Raw genomic sequence first — 21592 nt, 5'->3', positions numbered from 1 at the left:
ATTACAAGCTGTACTCCCAGCATGGCACTCTGTTACCCTCACACCGGTCTGCCATGAATAGACGGCCAGATAGCTCTTGCTTGAGACATGGATTAATAAACATCAGCGAAGTAGAGCTGTTACCTAGCAAATGTACAACTGCCTTATTTACAGATGGATTTTCATTGACAGAAATACTCCATTGGTCTGGTACTAGAACTAAACTATTGTAACCTCCCGGCAAGGGATCCCATATTGTCTACAGATGACACGTCTGCAATAACTAGTGTCTTTAACTTAATCCATCAAGTACGCACAATAAAGATAGTATGACTCCCTTATTGGAGATATGTTGTCCTGATTCTATTGCAAAGGCGGTTCCTCCTAACTGGATACTTGCCAAACTATTCAATATTTGTTGTAACAGATTCTTCACCGCCTTCTCTGCTCGTTACATGCAAAAGTGGTTCCAGGACATACAGTTTTCCACACAGAAAATATTACCAATTTAGGTAAATATTAAAGCTCTGAGAACTTGTATCAGCCATGTCCAGTCTGTGGGGTTCGGTTCCATTGCATTGCTATACAATATTCTGTAAGACATCTTAAACCCCACCCTTCTACCGAGTTTGACCCAAATTGACCGTTCCTGAGGAAGGTTCACCCATCTAGAAGAAGAACTTAAACATGTCATTATAATCTAGGTTGAAGAGCTTGGTACCCTGTTTGGGCAATCTATGACATGCCGCACAATATTTGCAGACATTGTCCAGCATTCAACTGAAGGTCCAGCCAAGGTTTCCAAAATCAAGCCATTGTGTCTCACACCCTGGATGGTTGGGGTAAAAGCTCTACAAAAAGTAATGGATAATTATGAAGCTATTCTGGAAACATTAGAAGAAATTGCAATTTCCAGAAAGAGTGGTGATTTTTCTGCTCGTGCCATGGCCTTTCAAAAAAATGTCAAGAGGGAATATCTTTAAGTCTGCAGATTGTTCTCCAATTCATGCAGCTCTGCGAGTGCTTGAATATTGGCATGCAAGGATGCCAACAAACAGCATCCAGATTAATTGCAGCTGTAAATCACACACAGTGCCATCCTAAAGCTTCTCAAAGAACAATCTTTTGACAGTCTACTCATGTACAATTACCATATGGTAGCAAGATATTGACGGAGAATGAACTGTGATAGGCATCAAATTCCAAAATGTATTGATGAAGTATTAGCTGAAAATGTTAGGACTACTACAGACCACAGTATTTTGAACTTTGATATTTTTTATATTCAACTTACACAGCGTTTTTGACCAGGAAGGCTTCCAAATGTATGAACACATTCAACAGCTGCTTCTAAAAGGCAGAAGCTCTGAAAATATTGTTAAATACCCAGAAATCGAATATTTCCTCCTCTCTGCACCATTAACAACATTATCAAGCGTCCATAAGTATTCTTCAGTCTCAGAATTGGTAGACCTCTTTCTTTGCACAGGTGGCGAAGTTACTGCGGATCCTACTAACTGTTCCACAGCATTTTCCTGCAAATCTGAAAGGAGCTTTAGTGCTTTGCGAAGACTGAAATCCTGGCTGCGTTCAACTGTGACTCAACAAAGACTCAATCATGTTTGTGTGTGCAATATACTTAAATATATGATGGATCTTGTTGATAAACAAAATAGCAACAGAATTTGTCACGTGTAACAAACATCACAAAAATACATATTTTTTTAAACAAATTTACATGATCATCACAGACTATAATAATTGGAAGACATTACTCTGTGGCTATTTTTCCAAAGAGAGGAACTGCAGTACCTGGAAACAGGGGAATGTTAAGGAATTACATGGATATCCTATTTTTCATAGTTGCATGCATTTTAGATAAATTAACTTCTTGCTTAGGATTGTTCATACATGTGTAATTAAACCAGTGTAATGTAGTATAGATGTATGAAAATAAAACGTATGTCATGCAAACTTGTGTTTCAGGTTATTGATTATGGGTAGGTGGAATTTTAAATCAAGAATTCGATCTGCAAACCCCTCTCAATTCTACCGATGATTATTGTGTGACAGTATCAATATAATATGCCTGTGAATGGTGTGAACAGGTCTGCCTTGGTCTCCTCTCACTCATGTGTTATTGACAGCATTTTGAGTGAGCTTCCACCAGTAGTGCCCAGGTATTGCCTGGGGCATTAGCAGTCTGATCTTCCCTAAGCAGTGGAATGCCAATGGAACAGAAATCACACTAAGTGAGTCTCTGCCCACTAAGCCACCCAGTGGCATATTTACTCTGTCTGCTGCCCTAGGCCCAACAAAGTGCATTAGTCCCTCCCTGCAAAGTTTCCTCAACCCCCCTTGCCAGAGATTGCACCTTTGCCATGCTGTGTCCACACTTTCCTTAAAGAGACGGAAGCATAAATATACTGAATTGGAGTGGACAATACATTTCAACCCCTTCCCATGTTCTGCATAAACTTTCCCCGTGCTAAGACAGTTTTGACATTATTATATTCATTTAATTACACTGGCTGTCCTAGAATTCGAAAGAAAACAAGTCATACCACCCACAACCCTCATATGAGCAGTAAACATTACACCACGCCTTCAGCTGTTTTAGTGGACATTCACACTGCTTTCATTACTCCTCTCATGCAGTGAATCAAAACTATTTCATTCATGCACCTCAATGTTTTTCAAGGAAGTTGCTTGTAACAATGAGTAAATGAGCGGACCAAAAAACACACGTTAGTCAAGGGATAAAGCTGGGATTTGATACAGGTCAGCAATTTCTTAACCCCATAATTACCCTTTTCTTGCAACAAGGGGCAATTATTTCAGAATGTTTGGCTTTCAAGAATTAAAATAATACTCCGCTTTGTATTTTTGACTTTTGAAGTACACAGATAACATGATGAACCAACTGAAGGGTACCCAATGTGGGAATAATGGTGTATTAATGTGGGAATAATGGTGTATTTGTCTGTATGGTTTAGTATGTGATTTGTGTACTTTAAGTCATTGCTATAAAACAGCATTATTTTAGCTCTTGAAAGCCAAAGATTAATACATATTGCACCAGCCAAAGATTAGACCATATGTGTCCAAAGGTATCAGGTTCACACCCTACCTTCACATTTTAATCAAAGTGTGTTCTCCTGAACAAATCACCCTACCTGATTGTGCCTTATGTGGGAGGACAAAAGAGGGAGGCCTTAAAATGAATCTATTTTTAAAAGAAACTGTGAAACGTGGTTAAATAGACGAATGTAGGTCCATAATCACAGTGCCTATTCATACATTACACGCCACAAAGTTATGTTTCTCCTGGAATGGAAACGTCTTTTAATGCAAATTCCCTTGATAATCAAAGATCGATGTCACTTTCTGTGATGGGATTCACAGTGATGTCAGTGCACATGAAGATTAGGTGGCCATGCATGCAAATGACATTATGCAGAGACCTTGAAAAGGGCAAGAGGATTGCTGGTGAACGCAACTGAAAAGTATGCAAGTTCTTTGGAAGTTCTGAAAGGCACCTGGAGGATCACCATGGTGAATCCACAATGCATACTGCTAATCATAGTAGTTTCTCTAGCAAGCAACACACTGCGTTGTCCATCACCTACCCAGCTTACATGGGGCCTGTCAAGCTTTTCATTTGAAATGGTTGTAAAGCTTTAAGGGGAGCAGAGGAGCTGCCCTATGTGTCAGACTTATAACAAAGTAAAATACGTCTTCATTTAGTATATAAAATGTGCTATTTTCATATTTTTATCACGTTACAGGCTGCTTTTGCTGGCAGCCCGAGACGCCACAGTTCCCTGGCCCCTTACAGTAAATATCCAGCAGCACCGTTACCTTGTTGCCTTTTTACTCCAGTTTCAACTACATTAGTGTCTCTCTGACAAAGTGCTTAATAGCTTTTCAGTGGACATAAGAGTGTTTCAGCACCCCACTAGCTACCTGTCCTCTGATAATCTGTAGGTATCATGTATCCCTCCATTATAATGTATGCACCCCACAGGGGTCTCAGACTGCTTTTCCCAGCTGTTACGCAAGGGGGGCACCAAACATTTTGAAATGGGAACCCCCCCCCCCCACAAGCACCAACACATGAATAGAAAACTATTGCGATTAATGAGTAAGTGACAAAACTATATATGTTTTGTTCCAAGTTATGTGCCCTTCACCGAGCTAGCCGCATCTGAAATGTTTAATATTTAAGTACAGCATGTCATATTTAGACAGGAAACGCTGGGGGATTTAGCTAATAGTTTGCCGAACTTCAAAGCCTTCAAAAGTGAAAGCCTGCTGTTTGTGTGTGCAGTAAACGCTGCCCACAAACAAAAATGAGAAAGGAAACCCATAGGAAACGTATAAAGCCCGACAGACCACTAGCCGTTTTCAAAAAAAGCATGATTTGTTTAAATTGCAACCGATTTACAGTTCTTTGGATGGTATAATTGTATACGGGTTTGCTTCGTTCCCTGACGATCTTTGCTCCCCAGCAAGACCTCCACAACCCAGGCCAGAGCAGAAGCTGCATGAACCTCTGCTGCAGCAGAGAGCGCTCTCCTCGATTTGCTGGCGCTTGGCTTCCTGGCTTAGCCATCGCTCAGCAGGCCTATTGGAGACGAGGACGTCACGCATCGCAACGTCACTCTGTGACAAGGCCAGCATCAGTGGACATCCGCAGCAGCCAGCCAGACTCCGAAAAGGGATGTCAGAGTTTCAGGACTGTCTTTTCAATTTAAACCAACGTGGAACAATTTGAAAATTAAAGTGAACACCTTTTGAACAAATATGTCATGCCCGAGGCCGCCTCAATTTTAATATGCCACCCTAGGCCGTAGCCTAGTTGACTTTATTGGAAATACGTCACTGGTGCCACCTTCGTGCTATAGGGCACCAGCAGGGTATTCTCCACCAATGAATACTCAGACATATAATCCTACAATAACAACATATTTTTTTGCAGACATTGTTTGGTTTTTTTAAACCAAAATACATTTTGGAGAAAACTGTAAACCTCTCAATAATGCACCTACTGTTACAGGTGGTCCAGTAGTGTAGAAACATATCCCCGAGTTGCATGTCCTTATTCGGAGAAACCTCAAATACTGATTTTACCTTTTTTTTAATTTATTTTTTTACATAAGGCAACCAATCTTTAGTGTACCATTCAAAACATTGTTTGAGACTAAAACATGTCCACTGATCACTTTAAAAGCACCCTCACTACAACTAAATCGATATCACAAACGATATTAAGAAAACTTTGGTTCCTCAAATTCCGTGCTGGAAGATCTCAAACCTTTGACCATTTGTTCTAGAAGTGCAAAAATACTTGGTCTAACAAAAGCAGCTTTAAATACTGTGGCTTCATTGGGAAATTTGCAACTTATTTGAAGTGCTGCAGTTTTGAAAACTGCCCTTATTGCTGGGGTTTTCTTTTAAAATGTATTAAACACATGTGCTTATCACTCGGCTGGCCTTGCCTTGTGTTAGTTTGAATAAGGGATGGCTTGTGGCTGTGGCAAAGCCCCCAAGGTGTCCCCTCCCCCTCCACCCTGCAGATTGTATGCGTTTCCTACAGCCCCTGTTGGTGTCCCATTCATCTTGTTCCAAGGGGTCTCACTCCAATTCTGCTCCCAGGCGTCCCAGTGTAATTTAGCCCTGTTGTAATTTTGCTTTTAAGGGCTGTCTCTGCTCTCCGGTGTGCCACTGCAATTCTGCTCCTCAGTGCCCCTAGGGTAATTGCCACCCCCCCACCCCCCTCCGAGTCATGTCACTTAATTTTTGACTTGGTAGCCCCAATGCTACCTGTTCCCGTATAGCTTCCCTAGCTTTTCTCCAGTGTGTTTTAGGACTAGGCACAGCACTCTTCGCTGCTAGGAACACCATACCATTCCGGGTGCCTTCAGACTTCTCACAAGTACCCTTACCCCAGGTGCACCACACACACAACCAGGACATCGGTACAATCACACAAGGAGGATTCTCCAAAGGCAAAGAGATCTCCGCTGACTGCGCCTCACACCGAAACACGCAAATCCTATACTCCATTACACAACAGAGAAGCTAACTTGACGACTTAACCTTCCCAACAGACAAAGCAGAACACAACACCTCTACAACCAACCTGATACTCCATCACAGCCAATAAATCCTAGCAAAACTGGTATACGAGGCTCCCCCCTGGACACAAACGCCTGCACGCGCTTAAGAAAGAACACCTATACACAGACCAGCATGCAGAGTTCAGAGTACTTTCTGGCTGTACACACCAACACAACAGCAACGTTATCTTTCATGTTCCCTCTCTCCCCACAAACCTAAACCACCCACCTCTTTCAGATGCAACAGAGTGTCAAGAGAAGCAGGTGGCAGCAATGCATGGTAGACACACCACTGACCCTAAAATACAACTTTAAGGGGATGACCAGAAAATGCTGCAACCATTCAAGCCCACCCACCAAACAGACAGGGAACCTAAGCGGCAGAACTACAAGGATTGAGCAAAAGAGCCTTCGAGGAGAGCAGCAAGTTTCCGCCCACTGCAGACAGTGCATCCACAGCAGTCAGGGGGCTTATGCGAGAGAATAAAAACAGACATTTTCAGTTGAGGGGCGTAGGCGTTTTACTCAGTCATAACAATGTACAGAAAAGAACAAGATTGCAAAACCCACACAACCCCCATAAACTGAGTGGCCGCCACCCCAAAATACTACTTTATTTAAAAAAAATACACCAGTTCTGTAATGTTTGATGAGGTTAAACAATTTGTTGTTTTTTTGCTTTCCTTGCAATACAAAAAGTGAACAGTCACTCCGGCTCCCTGAGCTAAATTCTGTGTAATGCTTTTTGGGGGAAATAAAAATTTTGGGGGGGGGGGGGAAAAAAAAAAAAAAAAACTTGTCTTGGCAACGGTATTCCCATTTCCCATCAAACATGGCCAATGACAGCCCTACTGCCCAAGTCGGCTGTATACATTATTCTCACCCAGTCAGTTCAAAGCATTCACCGCTTACACCATCGCCTATATATCCTCCACCTTCCATCATGTCGGTTTCCCAGCATTACAGGCTGCATATGCTACTCTGCCTGGGGTGACCAGAGGGACCAGCTCTTCTCATTCAGAGAGATAGAGGGGTCTGTCACACATAATGCAGCACTGAAGCAGTCGCTGTAGTTTAAGCAACCGTGAATGAGGCAGGTCCACTTCAACCTACAGGCACACCAAGACTTGAGTATTGGGAGCCAACCCTACCACCTTGTTCAGGGGCACCAGCCATTCTCTCTAGACTCTGCATCTGCCAGACAGGATAGGGAAACTGGGAAATCCTTAATGTCTACATGGGGGGTGACAGGCTTACGGCTGAAAAACTTGCCTAATCGGATCTGGCCATAGGCTTGGTTGGACCTTGCGTGAAGAGTTACAGGGCAAGAGGCGAGTAACACTAGTTTCTTTAAAAGAAAATGTGAACCACGGTTATGCTGGACCCCCTCCCCCTACTGACAGGGGGACACCCGCTGGTGTGTTTCCTAGTGTAAAAATACCACCTGAAAATGTACCTGAAATGTGGTTCTTGGGAGAGGTAGCTCATCAGACAGGCCATTTTAGAATGACATTAAAGACAATGCACACATAATTAGAGGTTGCACCTGTTCTGGGCCTCTGTCTGACATTGCACCCACATGGGGCACAAGTCAATCCCACCCTACCCAGAATGTTTCTGGTGCCTTTCTTAATCAACTTAAGATGCGTGCCACAGAAAATAATTCCTGGACACTCCTTCAGTCTTAAAACGGATGTGACAAAAACCTCTGCTCAGCTGATTAAGGCCCTCCACACCTTGCTACATTTGAGTAGAACACACCACAGTCTCGGTGATGAAATGTTCAAGGGTGCAGTTCCATGACTTCCGACCCAGACAACCTCCTCAGGCCCACTAGAGGAACAAGGACATTTGAAATAGAGGCCAGATGAAGGATGCTTGCCGGCTGAGAAAAGGACCTGAAACAACCCCCACACCCTACCCACCAGGGTCAGCCCAAGGCCATTCATTCATGCACAATTACTTTGGCAGCACCACTGAAGTAGAAAGGAAGCACAGGAGGAGGCGCAGTAAGAGCAGGAGAGGAAAAGGTGAATGACATGTGCGGCTGCCACAGTGGATCGGTCACATCTGCCTACAAAGGGACCACTTGAAACTATTACCAGCTGTGCACAGGGCATAAGTGACTGGGCTCACCTGTAGAAGCAAGCCCGTGGGCAGGGAAGAGACCGACATCTTTTGCAGAAACAACCACGCCTACACAAAGAGTGGAGAGCACTTGATGGACAGGCCAGAGTCTTCTGATCCATTCTACCAAGCCAGCCTCCTCTTAGAAGGGCTTAACTTTGAACAAATCCGGTTGTTTCTGAATGTTAACAAAAAGGTTTTCAAAAAAGATTTTTTTCCAATTATCAAACAAAGTAAAACATAAGAAAAGAATATAAGCTTTGTATTTGGGGCAAAGAACCCTTTGCCTGACAGGAGTGGTTTAAACCCTCTGTTCCACTCCATCTCCCAAAAATGGCCTGAGGTTCCCAGGCATCTCTGGTACCCGCCAAAATAAAGATATACTAGCATGGCCTTTGCACATTAGAGCACGCTTCCAACAAAAGAGAAGCGATTGAGTCCTCCTCGGCCATCCGTGCATCCGAAAACACCAGCAGAAGAGACACTCTGGAGAAATACTGGGCAAGTGGAGAAAGGGGCGAGGAGAGCACCTCACCCTACAATGTATTTACATTATTCACAATATTCACAAGTCTCGTTTCTGAAGAGCCGCCATAAAAAAATATCACAAAAAAATAAAAAATAAAATAGAATGTATGTTCTTTTACAGTGCCACAGAAATATCGTAACAAGATGTACATCCATCCTCCTGGATCAAAGAATCCTGCTTAATCAAGGCCTCAATGTGTACCAAGTATACGCAGGCGGCCGGCTGTGCTCCAAGGCTAGGTCTCCACATGGACGGTAGCAGCAAGATGCCAGAAGCTCCATCGTCGATCGGAGAATCGCCATTCGTTTGCTGCCGGGCCCGATGACCGGAGGCTGCTCATTTCAGCCAAGTCTGTGGCGAGGTAGGGCCGGTGATAGACAAAAAAAAAGAGAACACGTTTGGGAGGCGGGATCAAGCATCTCCCAGAGTCCCTCCTCTGTCCCCTTAGATCAGTCCTCAGTAGATCACCTCGTACACTGTGGCTTTCTTGTCTCCAGATCCGGTGACTATGTACTTGTCATCAGCGGAGATATCACAGCTTAGCACAGAGGAAGACTCTTTTGACTGAAAAAAAAAAAAAGAACAGTACACATTTCAATGCTTTTCCAACTCTGGATTACTGGGTTAGCGGCAGTGGATTCCCAACCCAAATTATTACTGCTGGCCTAGGTTTATTGCCATGAGAAGCATATACATTTAGAAAGTCACATGGCTAAGCAGTCTCCATACCCAAGTACCCTACATTCATCCAAGAGGAACTAATACTAAGTGAACATTGGGACCATAGTCAAATACATGCACAAAACTCAACCAATATGATAAACCACCCCTCTTTGGGAATACAGTCACCAAATATATGAATACAGTGATCCAGCTCAGCTTTGGCAACACTTGTTTTACTTTCGCTTCACCATCAAAGCATCATTATGTTGTTCATTCACAGATGCCACCAAGGGGGAAGGAACATAACCAGGACGCGCCTGATCCTCTCCCACCACGCGCCTCATTCCCAGGTAATTATCCCAACGTTCCAGCTGATCTAGGACCTCATCTGGTTTCCATCCCAAAATAGGCATCAGGTAAGACAAGAAGATGAAGCACACCATGGCCAAAGATCTTAACATGAGCGTGGCATACCGCCGGGACGCCCCTAGACAGACCGAAACAGAGCCAGGTGTGCAACCCCCATGGCTCGAAGTAGTACAGGGCGAGGGCACAAGCTTTTGACACTACTGCCTTGCTATTGCGACCACACCAGAATCTGCCCGTCCCCCCCCACCCCCATCACACCAGCTGCTGGTATCTTTGGTGGCCGGCCTACCTGAAATATGCTTGCTCCATACGGCGTCCTCCAGGCATTCAGCAAGTTATCCTTCCCTGTGCTCACAAACCATTTACCTATGAACACAAACACAGTATGAGCATAGGTAGAGCAGTTAGAGCACCGTAGCAAGGGCATGGTGATCTGGGCATAGCTGTGGCGGGTATTCACCGACCGTCCTGGAGCTAGAATAATGCTGCAACTAGCCTAAAAAGGCAGCAGGGGTTGAAATGCCTCATGCCATCAGCAGTTATTTTATTATTTTAAAGGAGGCTTGTGATGCTAACGAGGCCCACAAACACAAAGGTAGAGAAAAACACACAAGCTTGATGGTGAAATGAACCTTTCCACCGAGGATAAAAGACAAATTGACGTTCCATTTTACATAAAACAAATGCTTTTAGCATTCTTGTGTCATGTGCAGTCATGTGTTACTTTAGGCTGGCCATGCCTGGATCTGGGATTTAAACACAGCTAAAAAATCACTTTAAATCTAATCCTTTTCACTCCACAGATTACACACTATTCCTGTGCAATCAGCTGTGATCCCATAGCCCAAATTGTGACCCTGGAGGAAAGCGTGTGAAGTGGGGGGTCGGTGGAGGGGGGGGGGGTTGCTGTTGGAGGCTGTGCTTATTCACGGGAAGGAAAGGCACCGCACCACCCATCTTCCCACAGGACACATGGTTGAGGTCCTAAAACATCAGAGGGAGTGAGGTGGGGTAAAGAGATCTAAAAACTCACCACAGTATGCAAACTTCAATGAAAGGACGCAGCTCTCGTGCAAGTGCAGCTGGTATTTGTCCGGCTTGGCATGGTGAAGCACCTCCACATTGCTGCTCTCCATGCCCACCGCGAGCCACTCACCAGTTGGGCAATACCCCAGGGAAAAGATCTGAGGAGAGAATGACTTGGATTAAACAAGTGAAAGGGTGCAGTCCTGATGTGGGGCGGTAAAGGAAGCTTGAAACTCAGCATCAAGACTACAATGGCAATGGCGGATGACTAGGACTGAGCAACAGTAACAGACATTGGGTTTCACCAAAGAGCAAAGCCAGGAGACAGGTGCAAGGAAAATATGGGTCACAACCAAGGCTAGGGGGGAACTCGAAGGGGTAGTAAGCAAGTAGCAAGGCTTGGGACTGTCTCAAGAAGTACAGAGTGTGTAAAGTAGGTCTAAAGACCAACAGGAGTAACAAATGTTCAGTAACCAAAGTCTGGGGAGGTGTTGGAATTACAAGACAATGGACTGGACAGAGTTTAGGAATACAGGGACAGTGCTGGAGATGCAAAGCCTAGGAACTGGCCCAAGGACCTTAGATGAAGTAACCTAGGAGTGGAGCTAGAAAACTGCTATTAGGCTTCATGTTCCATAAGGCCAGAGGACCACTACCACAGGCGTCCAGATTAAGGGCCAATAACCAAAGGTCAAACCCTGGGGCCATTGTAAGGACTACAGGGGCAGAAACACTGGTGTGGTATCCAGAGCCAATGCAAGAGAAGCTGTGACCATGAGCAAAAGCACAGGCACTAGTATTGGAAGTACTGAGGCAGTAAACCAGGTCCTGGTCTCTGGAAGGGGTCATATTTCAGTAGTAACAGAGGGACAAGATGGGTGTTCAAACAACAGAGCTGTAGCCAAGGCCTGAATGCACCAATATGTTGGCTTTAGGAGCGGATAGGCCCTTCAAAATCAGGCACAACACCCAAAACCATTAAGCAGGTGCATGCAAGAGTGGTTGTTCCATCAATGCAAAACGTTAATCATCATCAATTATAAATATGTTAACAAAAATAAATCTTAAAATACATGTAGTGGTTTCCTTCCGTTCAATAAACGTTAATTAAAAATAGATATAAAATTTTTAAACGTGCTAAAATTATTTCCGCCTATTCGGAGCAGGTCTTAAATTTGACTGTCAACGCAAACTAGTCCTTGGAGAATTAGCTCAGCGGCATTGGGTAAATCGTAGCTCACGTAATATCGGGGGTTTCTGTTCTTGCTCTTATCCATTTATACCCCATACAGAGGTGAAAAAATGAAGGCGGTGGTCCTCTATGGGGGAATGGCATAGCAAGTATTCTTCTGGCCTTTACGTAAACCCCTTTCAGTCAGTGTCCGTAAATATGGTTATGAATAAAATCCAAAATAACTTTGTAAGAACAAAGGACATGGTCTTAGCATGGGTAAAAATGCCAACTTCCAAACTACCAGAGTGCATATTTCTGAGTGGATTTGGAAAAACGCATTGTTTATTGATTGGACTTTGAAGAAACTGTACAGGATGTTTAGCCAATATTTTCTGACATTTGGCGATCCAGTTACTCAAAGCTTCAGCACTGAAGGCTGCGGCTAAGAGTTCTTTTGCCAAATGGATGCACCAGACCATGACATTGGGGGCAGTTTTACCAAAGTTGAATGAAAGCGATAAACCAGCAAGTTGCCTTACCAGCTGGAGACTGCTACTTTCGAGATCAGCAATGGTAACAGAAAAGCATTAAACTAATTGTTTCGCCATTGTCTAGTCTATGAAGAAGAGTCGGCCATACTGGTTTGGTATGCAATGCATTGTAGAGACTAATCACGTCACCTGAGGTGGCCAATAGCAATGAAATGCCAGAAACCTAAAGTACTGATGCAAGGATAAGCTCTGCCAAAATTAGACTTCATGGTGGAACAAAATCCTGGCAGAGATATTGCACCAACGCAGATACTCTACAGATTATTTCCACCCAAAACTGAAAATTCCCCTGAATGATGGTTCGGATCTTCCCCTTTGCCTCGGAGTAGTGAAGTCATGCTTAACAACTTTCCCTGATTGTGTCTTTGCACAATCATCCCCGAGTAAGTAGAAAGGGCCATTTACCAGAATACTCACTTCCCTCACATGCTTCAGGTTTTGTAATGACAAATGCGCATGCAGCCCAGTGCATCGCTTTGCCAATAAAAGCAATCCCCCGGCCACGTCTTGGCACGCAACAGCAGGATTTGAAATAGCCAGGATCTGGGACCTATGTAGCTCCTGCTTTTAGCCCAGGAGAGCCCTGTTAACTTGAAACTAACAACCAGCAGGAGCTACTTTTAACTTCCCATGGCAAGTGGTAAAAAAACAATTCCCACATAGCTATGTGTTATTAATCGGATAGATTTAGGAATGTGTATAAAAGGAGAATAAATTACACACAGAGGGTATTTAAATCAAAATAAGGAATATATAATGGGCAAAGAGTTTGCATCGTGCGCACAAGTTAGATTTGCTGCAAACTATGAACCTGGCTCCTGGTTTCCCAGAGAGCTCCTGCCAAACAATGACACCATAACACCTACTCGTCCAATCAAAATGTTGATCTCTGCAATGGCCATCTTCCTTTTAGTCTGGTTTGAAATAGACTCATTTCATCCCTGTTAAACCCTAATGCTTCACCAGATTCTAGAGGGTGGGCTAAGGACCAGGTTTTTAAGATGCATTCCTCACAGGGAGAAATGGCTTCCAAGTCTTTCCATTTGGATACTCTTTGGGCCTTATGGTTGGATATCAGAATGCTCATTTAATCACTTTAAAAGTGATCAATAGTGTGCTCTCTTTGGTGGTGGGAAGGCTTTCAGCTTGTAAGGCAATAACTTCTCGGTCATGGCTGTAAAATGTTAGGGTATCCCAGAAGTGAAATTGTGGGAAGAGCCAAAAAGGTTCCTCCAGTCAGTGCACCCTAAACTGAATAAAGTTGGGTTTTGTTGTACATGGCCTGTCTCACTTTCCCCTTAAACCTAGAGAAGAGACTTTCGGCCTGCTTCACAGAGCCTTTTCCAATGGGATTGCACCATTATAAAATGCTTCTGTGAATCAGGCCCTTGATCCCCAATTCAGTTTAGGTGCATCCACACAATACTTTCAAGTTCTTGACTCCATTAGGATTTCACAGAGGTGTGCATGTCCAGGTTTGAATGTGAATGCACAAAATAAGTTATTAAGTAGCACTAAATTGAGGGTCGAAGTAGGGTTACAGTCGTCATAAAGTAGGATTTATGACACAGCCTGTGTCTATCTAAGGGTTCAGTGCGCCCTACAAATTATAAACAAACAAGCTGCACATCAGACGTATTAGGCATGGAGTCTCGTGTCATAACTAGAGCACCACTAACAAAGAAGCAAGATATGATATGATAGGCTATTTATAACGAGCTTAACAAACAGAGGTTTCTAAGCGCGGACCCAGGGATCGAACCTGTGTTGCTCCGTGTCATCTTGCTTCCAAGGCGAGCACGTTGCCCCCGAGCTATCCTCCTAAGGCCCAAAGAACAGCAGCAAAGCTATAGAGGGGAACCAAGGAGTCAGGGCCAGCTTCACGTCCACAGTAAAAAGAGGAAAGACCAGACCACAAGAACGAGGATTAAATATGCAGTAAATGAGAGGCATCAGCCAGCAGCGTGGATGCAGGCAGTAATATAGAGGCCAGGGGATTGGTTATCAGGAATGTAGGGGTAATGTTCAAGGACCAGGAACCAGGGTCAAGATTTTTGTTCAGTAACAGATACGCAAAGCCTTGGGGGGAGGCAACACAACAAATGAGGCAGTAACAGAGAAAGGAGGCTGCGGGTCGTCTGTCAGGACCACATGGGCAGTGATGGAACAACGATCTGACAAATGGCACAAGGACAAAAAGGGACAGTAGCCAAGTAGCTAGTGAAACGTGAACCAATGTCATCACTAAAACCAAGCAAAGATTACATACCAATGACCGGATAAAAAGAAGGGCAAGAGGTAAACCTAATTGCAGAGGTTCAGGAGAGGCGGCAGAGGACAGAGGGCAGTAAAAGAGAATCACCAGGGGTGGGTCAGAGCAAGTGAAGAAGTAGAAGTAGTAGTAGCAGCAAGTCCTTTGTATAGTGCCTTTACCCCATTAATATGGCCTCAATGCGCTTAACGCCCTCGAGGGACCGGAGTCCAAGGTTTGGTAAATTGTGTGAAGGCTAGAATGCGCGTGTGCATTTGGCCAAGATAAGGATTTAGGGAGGCAGGCCAGGCGCCATAAAGCTACCCATGAGGTCAGGCACAGATGGTAGCTGGGTGTAGAGGATTATGTGCAATAGCAAGAATAATTCATTAAGTCTCTAGGTCGTCACAGCGTGCTGATAGCAAAGGCGTTGTGCATAGTGTTTAAGCCTGAGGGTGCAAGATGTGTCCAGCTAGACCTGAATTTTTGTCATAGATCATTGCTGCATTTTAAATGCCTGCGTGTAGGTAGCCATTCCTGTGGCCAAGGTTGAAGTGGTGTGTGCATATGTACCTTGAGGCTCGGATGGAACCTTGTCTTTGAAGTAGACTGATAAGGTCATCTGTAGAAGGCCGTGTTATCTCAGGGTGCAATAGACCTGCTGGTCTGATGCATATTCTAAGCTTATGATTCCAATTTCAAGAATCTATTGGGTTAATTTATCAGCAATCCCCATGAATCTTTTCACAGTAGCCAGGCTAACATGGAGCTTATAACTATTTAGTCAATGAGCAACAGGCAGGAAAGTCCAGTACGTTTTTCGTGCCATGGGCAGGCTATCCTAGTACATTCCATGTCTAGTATACCGGCTACCCTCAAATCGTTGTGAGTTAATCTTATACATCATATATGTGCAATAATCTACCTCGGTAATCTTCCAAGTGCAACATCTAGGCAACCCGCATACATCTTTGTTCCATTCATTGGCTATTCTTACAGTTTTCCAAGCATAGAGACAGGCTGACATGAATCGTCCTGGTGCTATACCAAGCCAATTGCAAGAGACAGGCTATCCTAATGCATCTACTAAGCGGAATGAAAGCTATCCTAATACATCTTCTAAGCGCAGTAAACAGTCTATCCTCTAATCTCCTAGGAGCAATAGCGAGAGTGTCCTCATACACCTTCAAGGTGCATTAGACAGGTTCTCCCTATAATCTTCTGACTGCTATGGGCAGGATACCATCAAATCTACTAAGCTTTACAGAAAAGCTGTTTAGGTGCAAAACATTACCCACTCCAATTGCATCCAAGTGCAACACAATGCCTAGCCCCAAAATACATCCCAAAATCTGTCTATGTAGTTCCTGCACCAGGAAACATCCAAGTCTTGCATATTGACTGTCCGCCCAATCCATCTATCTGGCTATCTAAGGATCACATCAGATAATCTACACACATTTCTGGTTTGATGGTATTAATGAAGTGGTAGGTTTTAACTGAGTAATGGCTGTGTTCACCACTTGTACCACCTTACCTTACTTGTTGCTTTAGGGTGGGTGAACAGGGGAAAACGGGGATGGGCGCTGCCCACAGTGGAGCTGCCCTTTGCCGGCTACCCAGGGAGGGCCTCTAAAATGCAGCTGTTCTGGTCACATGACCAATGAGAACCATGGAGGTGAAGGGGATCGGGGAGGGACATGGAACGGATGAAGGTGGGTGGGAGAAGGCAGAGGGAAAGCACTCAGAGAAAGCTGCCAGGACAAAGGCAGAGAGACGCCTGACTGCCTTAGCCTGTTGCCAAGGGGTTGCTGGTGAGGGTGGGGGAGAACGCCAGAAACCAAGGACTACAACACAGAGCGAGGGAACCCTACTTGCAGGTCAGCACAAAGTGTAAATCCTAGTAAAAAACAGGAAAAGAAAACTTCTAAACCTGCAACCAGGTCACAAAAACGGATTGGAAAAAGACAAAACCTCCCTCTTAAGGCACTTTTACAGGGAAAAAACGGATTGGAAATGTAAGTTAAACACACTCAAATCCTCCACCACCCAGCCCCTTACACACCTTACCCAGTGGTGGCTGTGCAAGATGGTCACAGATTACAATCAGGAAAGGCAGGGGGGAAAGAGAAGCATGACACTCAGAGGAGGCTGCCAGGACAAAGGCAGAGGGACACCCGATTGCCTTAGCCAGTTGCTAAGGGGTGGTGGGTGATTGGTCGATGGAGAGTTCACAGAATGCTTTTCGTTTTGTCATTTCAACACAAATGTATGCGGGGGAGATCCCCCGTACCCACACCCTCACCTTTTTTATTACACTCACCCCCCACATACATTTGCATTCAAATTTGTTAAAATAATTAGACCAATTCTCCCTCGACAAATTCTGCTGCAGCAGAATCTACCTGTCCCAAAAGGGATTGCAAATCATAGTAAAACACAGAAAATAAATCTCTAAAAACTACCAACCAGTCCTATCCAAATGCTACTTAGGAGCGGGGTAGGGATAAAGTTCACACTTGGGTTTATGAGTAATATTGAACCTTTGTAAAGAAGGGGCTGGGATATGTCGTACCAAAATGAATTAGTTAGTGGCCACAACAAAGTAGCCTACTTTTTTTACAAGCAGCAACCTATTTTGTGACAGCATAAAACTCCTTCTAAAACGATTCAGCGTGGAGGTGTATCAACCGTGGTCCAGGAGGAAAAGTGGATACAAATGGCTGTTAACTCGGGAAAGGAGTGTGGGTTCGAGGGAAAGTTTCTCAATCTTTACCTGTGAGGAGAAATCATGCTGCTGTAGCTGCCGTCCCTCCCGTAGGTCCCAAGACCGCACAGTGTTGTCCAAGCCACCTGTCCAGAGCTTCATGCCATCGTGGGAGATGTCAATGCAGCTAGCACCGTCAGTGTGCCCCTGGAACTGTCTGAACACAGATAAAGCAATAGCATTTAAATCCAAGCACAGACCCAGAGAGAGCACTACCAAAAACAACGGGAAAGGAGAAAAACCAAATGAGAGGGAGCCCAAATAGAAACCACCACCATTCCAGTAACTCCCAAGCACACAAAGCAACATCACAAACCATTATCCCCTACATATCTTCACGGTCCAATGGGAACGGAGCTAGAGCTTCATGGCAAAGGGATTCCACCCATACCTCCCAACACTACCCACGCAGGAGGTGGAACCTTTGATCAAAGACGCAGCCTTTAACCTCAACTGCATCCAAACAAGTCAAGATATCAGACCAACGTGTGTACCACATATGCTCAACCTCAGTGTGAACTTACACAACCATTAAGTGCACAGCCTGTGCTTTAGCAATAATTGCCACTCTTCAGAAACATGGAGATGAGTAACAAAAACCTTTGAATTATAAAATATACACGAGCACCTGGACGCCACTGTAATCCACAACACTATATTCATGGGCAGCCGGACTCTTACCATTGTCTGGACACCCATGAACACTTCCCTGCCACCTTTTTACTCACTCCATCTCCACTTTGGCCTGTACTCACCTGACCAAGGTCTGGTTGTGCAGGTCCCACACTGCAATGTTTCCATCACTGCAGCAGGAGAAACACACTTTGGCATCAGGGCTGATGGCCAGGGCATAGCAAGCAGGCGCAGAGGATGTCAGCTCAGCCTTTATGCGAGGAGTGGGTGATGCCAAATCCCATATAGTCAAAGTGCTGGCCTCCCCACCCACGATCAGCGTCCGGCCATCTGGCAGCAGCTTGCACGATCGGATGTAGTTATCACGATTCTGGGAGAAAAGGAAGAGTGGGGTCACATAAGGGCACCTGTGCGTAGTTTACAAGGCACGTCCCTGGTGAAAAGTACCAGTAAGGGGAGAGCAGACCAGGGAAAATAGTAAGAATGACCCTGGCAAGGTCAGGAGTTCACTGGTCTGCAACAACCTGCTCAAATCAGAAGCATCACTGCTGATCACTGCTGATAATGTAACTCCCTGGCAACAACCCAGCAGTTGCAGTTATGTCCCCAAAAAGGCTAAACAAAATATTAACACGTTTACCTTTGGTAGGTGCAATCAAAACGACAAAAAGCTGCGCGAGGGATTGTTTACACAGAGGGGGGTGCAGTAAAGCAGCCAATAGCTCTTCATCCTTAAACACTGCAGCCAGCAAATGTGCATGCAAGAAGGAACCAGACCCAATCACCCCAATCTGTTGGCATAACACAAAATGGGGGAGGCGGGTCAATTACACAAACATTTATTCAAAAAGGTCTGTTTAGATCTTGAACTTTGACGTCCTGCTCAGATTGAGAAGCTGGGTAAAACCCAGTCCGGGCTGCGAGGACTAGTATTTAGATTCCCTGGGGGCAGTTTCATTTAGGACATTCATGCAACTGTAAACCCCAGACTGGCCTTAGGGGTTTAATGATTACTTCCTCAAATGCCTGCTGGAGAAGCACATAGGTCTAGGATGGAGGAAAAAACTCTGAAAGCGTGTCATGTAAACCTCCCAGCATCCTCTCACAGGAACACTGGTTATCATCAATGTGGAGCAGTTTGCTGGGTCTACATTGTGGCCAGGAACTGCTCTCTGGAGGACAGATCCCTGGACTGTACAAGCTTGGGTGATTCCAGAGGCTAGAGTGTCCCAAGAACAATAATTGTGCAGCTTTTTCCAGCAGGAGGGATGACCAGGTTCGGGGAGGGTAGGCTCCAGTTGTTCATCTGGTACTGTCCTGCCAAAATCAAGGAGTTCTTCTGGAGGCAGGACAGCTCTTTGATGAAGGGATGCAGATATGTGGCGTGGAATGAAGTTGAGAGTTGGCTTGGAATGGAGAGAATGGAATATGGGGATGTGACTGGGTGTTGATGGTTCCTGAGAGTTCAGTTGGTGAAGTCGTTGGGCAGAGCTGGTTGGGGACAGGGGGGTGGCTTTGTATCTAGAACCTGCTCCTCCTATATAACACAATACATGTTGAGTTGATCAACCCGTACTTGTCTGGGTATTGCTTTACATCTTTGGCAATGGGATTGGAAAGATTGTGCAAGATGGGCATAATTGAAATAGCTGGAGCTGTGGAATGGGTGTCCGTTAGTAGTTGTACGAAAATAAAATGGGGAACTATGTTTATGTGTGGATTTGATGCAGCTAAATAAATGTGTGGTGACAGAAAGACATTGGCTGCCAAACTTGACGGAAATGTTAACTTTATAAGTAAAGTGAAAGTTACTTTCTAAGATAGATTTAGCTTCGCCATATCAACAAATGGAGTTAGAATCAAATTCTAGGAAGCTAAGAGCATTTATATCACATGAGGGGGTCTTTCAGTTCTGCAGGATGCAGTTCGGATCAGTTTTTCAGAAAGCAATGTATAAACTGTTTAAATGTCTGAAATGAGTGGACTGCTTGCAGGATGATATTGTGGAGAGAATGGAGAGGAACATGAGAATGCACTGTTGAACGAGTTAGATAGATATACTAGAAAAAGTAAGAAATGTTTGTTCAAAAACTTCTGTAGATTTAGGTCATGGGATATCAGACAAGGTTGTCAGGACAAAAAAATGATAGAGGTGATTGCTAAAATAGAGCCTCAAAAAACAAAAAGGAAACTATTCTCCTTAGGGATAATAGTTTTATGAAAAATGTGTGAAAACGTTTCCTGAGAAAGTAAAGAAGATGCATTTGTTGAAGAAAGGTAAAGATTTTAATTGGACTGAGAAATGTGAAAGAATTTTGCAACATAAAAGAGGAAATTGATATGGCCAAGGTGTTGTCTGTTAAAACACAAAAAAGAGATGCACGATTACGGCGGATGCAAGTGAGGCAAGGGTCAGAGCGAGCTGTGCTCTCCCAAGAACACTAATCTGGTGAAATGAAGATTATTACACGTGCATCACGGCTGTTACGAGGGCCACAGAAAAGGTACTCGGGTCCTAGAAAAAGAAGCTTTGGCATGCCATTGGGCAGTAAAAAAAATTCAGAACTTTCATTTGGGGAGCAGAATTCCCATTAAGGACAGATCACAGACTTTTAAAAGCAATTTATAAGAAGGGCTTAGATAAAGTATCAAGGATCAATATCAATTTAATTAAACTTTCTCAAAAAAAGTCAAAATTCGATCAAATGTTTTAGGTCAAACGTTTTTAGGTCAATTATGCCAATACCGAATTAGAGACCTCCATAGAGTGTGAGAAGGATGGAAAAGGAAAAACACCTACCTAACCTATGCTAAAGCAAAATACACCCGAGGGGTTGTGGACTGAACTGGCAATGGACATTTCGGGTCCTGTTGATGTTGGTGGATGTCAAGGTCAGTTAATTATAGTGTTAGCAGACATGTTCCACGTGGATGGAGTTCAAGGTAGTGTGATGAATCTATTGGTATAATCACTCCTTTCCCGGCAGTGACGACCTCCCATTTGGCAAGGTGATGGCAGCCGCTACCTGATCCTTACCCTTGGGGGCCGTTATCTGGGGCAGGATCACATGGGGGGGAGAAGATAGCCTGTGGGAGAAGGTTATGGTATCATCAGGTGAGACATGGGATTCCCCCTTTCCTTTCTGAAGATACATCTCCAATTTCCCATGGCCCAATAGCCTATTGAGACACCTTCCCTCTTTTCCCAATGGAGAGTAGTACAAATCCAAAGGCCAACTCTCAAATTTAACTGGTATCGGAAAATTACAAAACTTTTTCCAATTCCACCAACTATTCTTCCAAACCTAGTTTGCCTTTAAAACCTATCTGGAAGAAAAATGTTTAAAATGAGTTCCTGACCACTAACCCTGGGTCTACCCATTGCAGACACCTACATCAGT

At 44.3% G+C, this 21592-nt stretch overlaps 1 protein-coding gene across 4 annotated transcripts in view; it reads right to left on the bottom strand.

Annotated features, from left to right (window-relative positions):
• Window positions 1-6604: 6604 nt before the first annotated feature.
• TLE3 (TLE family member 3, transcriptional corepressor) overlaps window positions 6605-21592 on the bottom strand; it is a 170734-nt gene continuing 155746 nt past the window's right edge. For all 4 annotated transcript variants that reach the window (XM_069624215.1, XM_069624216.1, XM_069624214.1 and 1 more), the window contains 5 exons: window positions 18314-18561; window positions 17568-17715; window positions 10823-10973; window positions 10079-10155; window positions 6605-9321 (listed from right to left, as the gene is read on the bottom strand). In XM_069624215.1, coding sequence (XP_069480316.1) covers window positions 9214-9321; window positions 10079-10155; window positions 10823-10973; window positions 17568-17715; window positions 18314-18561 — 732 coding nt within the window. In that variant the 3' untranslated portion in view covers window positions 6605-9213. The remainder of the gene's footprint in view (window positions 9322-10078; window positions 10156-10822; window positions 10974-17567; window positions 17716-18313; window positions 18562-21592) is intronic.

The sequence above is a fragment of the Ambystoma mexicanum genome, chromosome 11 (assembly GCF_040938575.1).
Source record: "Ambystoma mexicanum isolate Mex_15411 chromosome 11, UKY_AmexF1_1, whole genome shotgun sequence".
Lineage (NCBI taxonomy): Eukaryota > Metazoa > Chordata > Amphibia > Caudata > Ambystomatidae > Ambystoma > Ambystoma mexicanum.
Note: the sequence above shows the minus strand (reverse complement) of the source record. Positions and strands in the feature narration are given on the sequence as shown.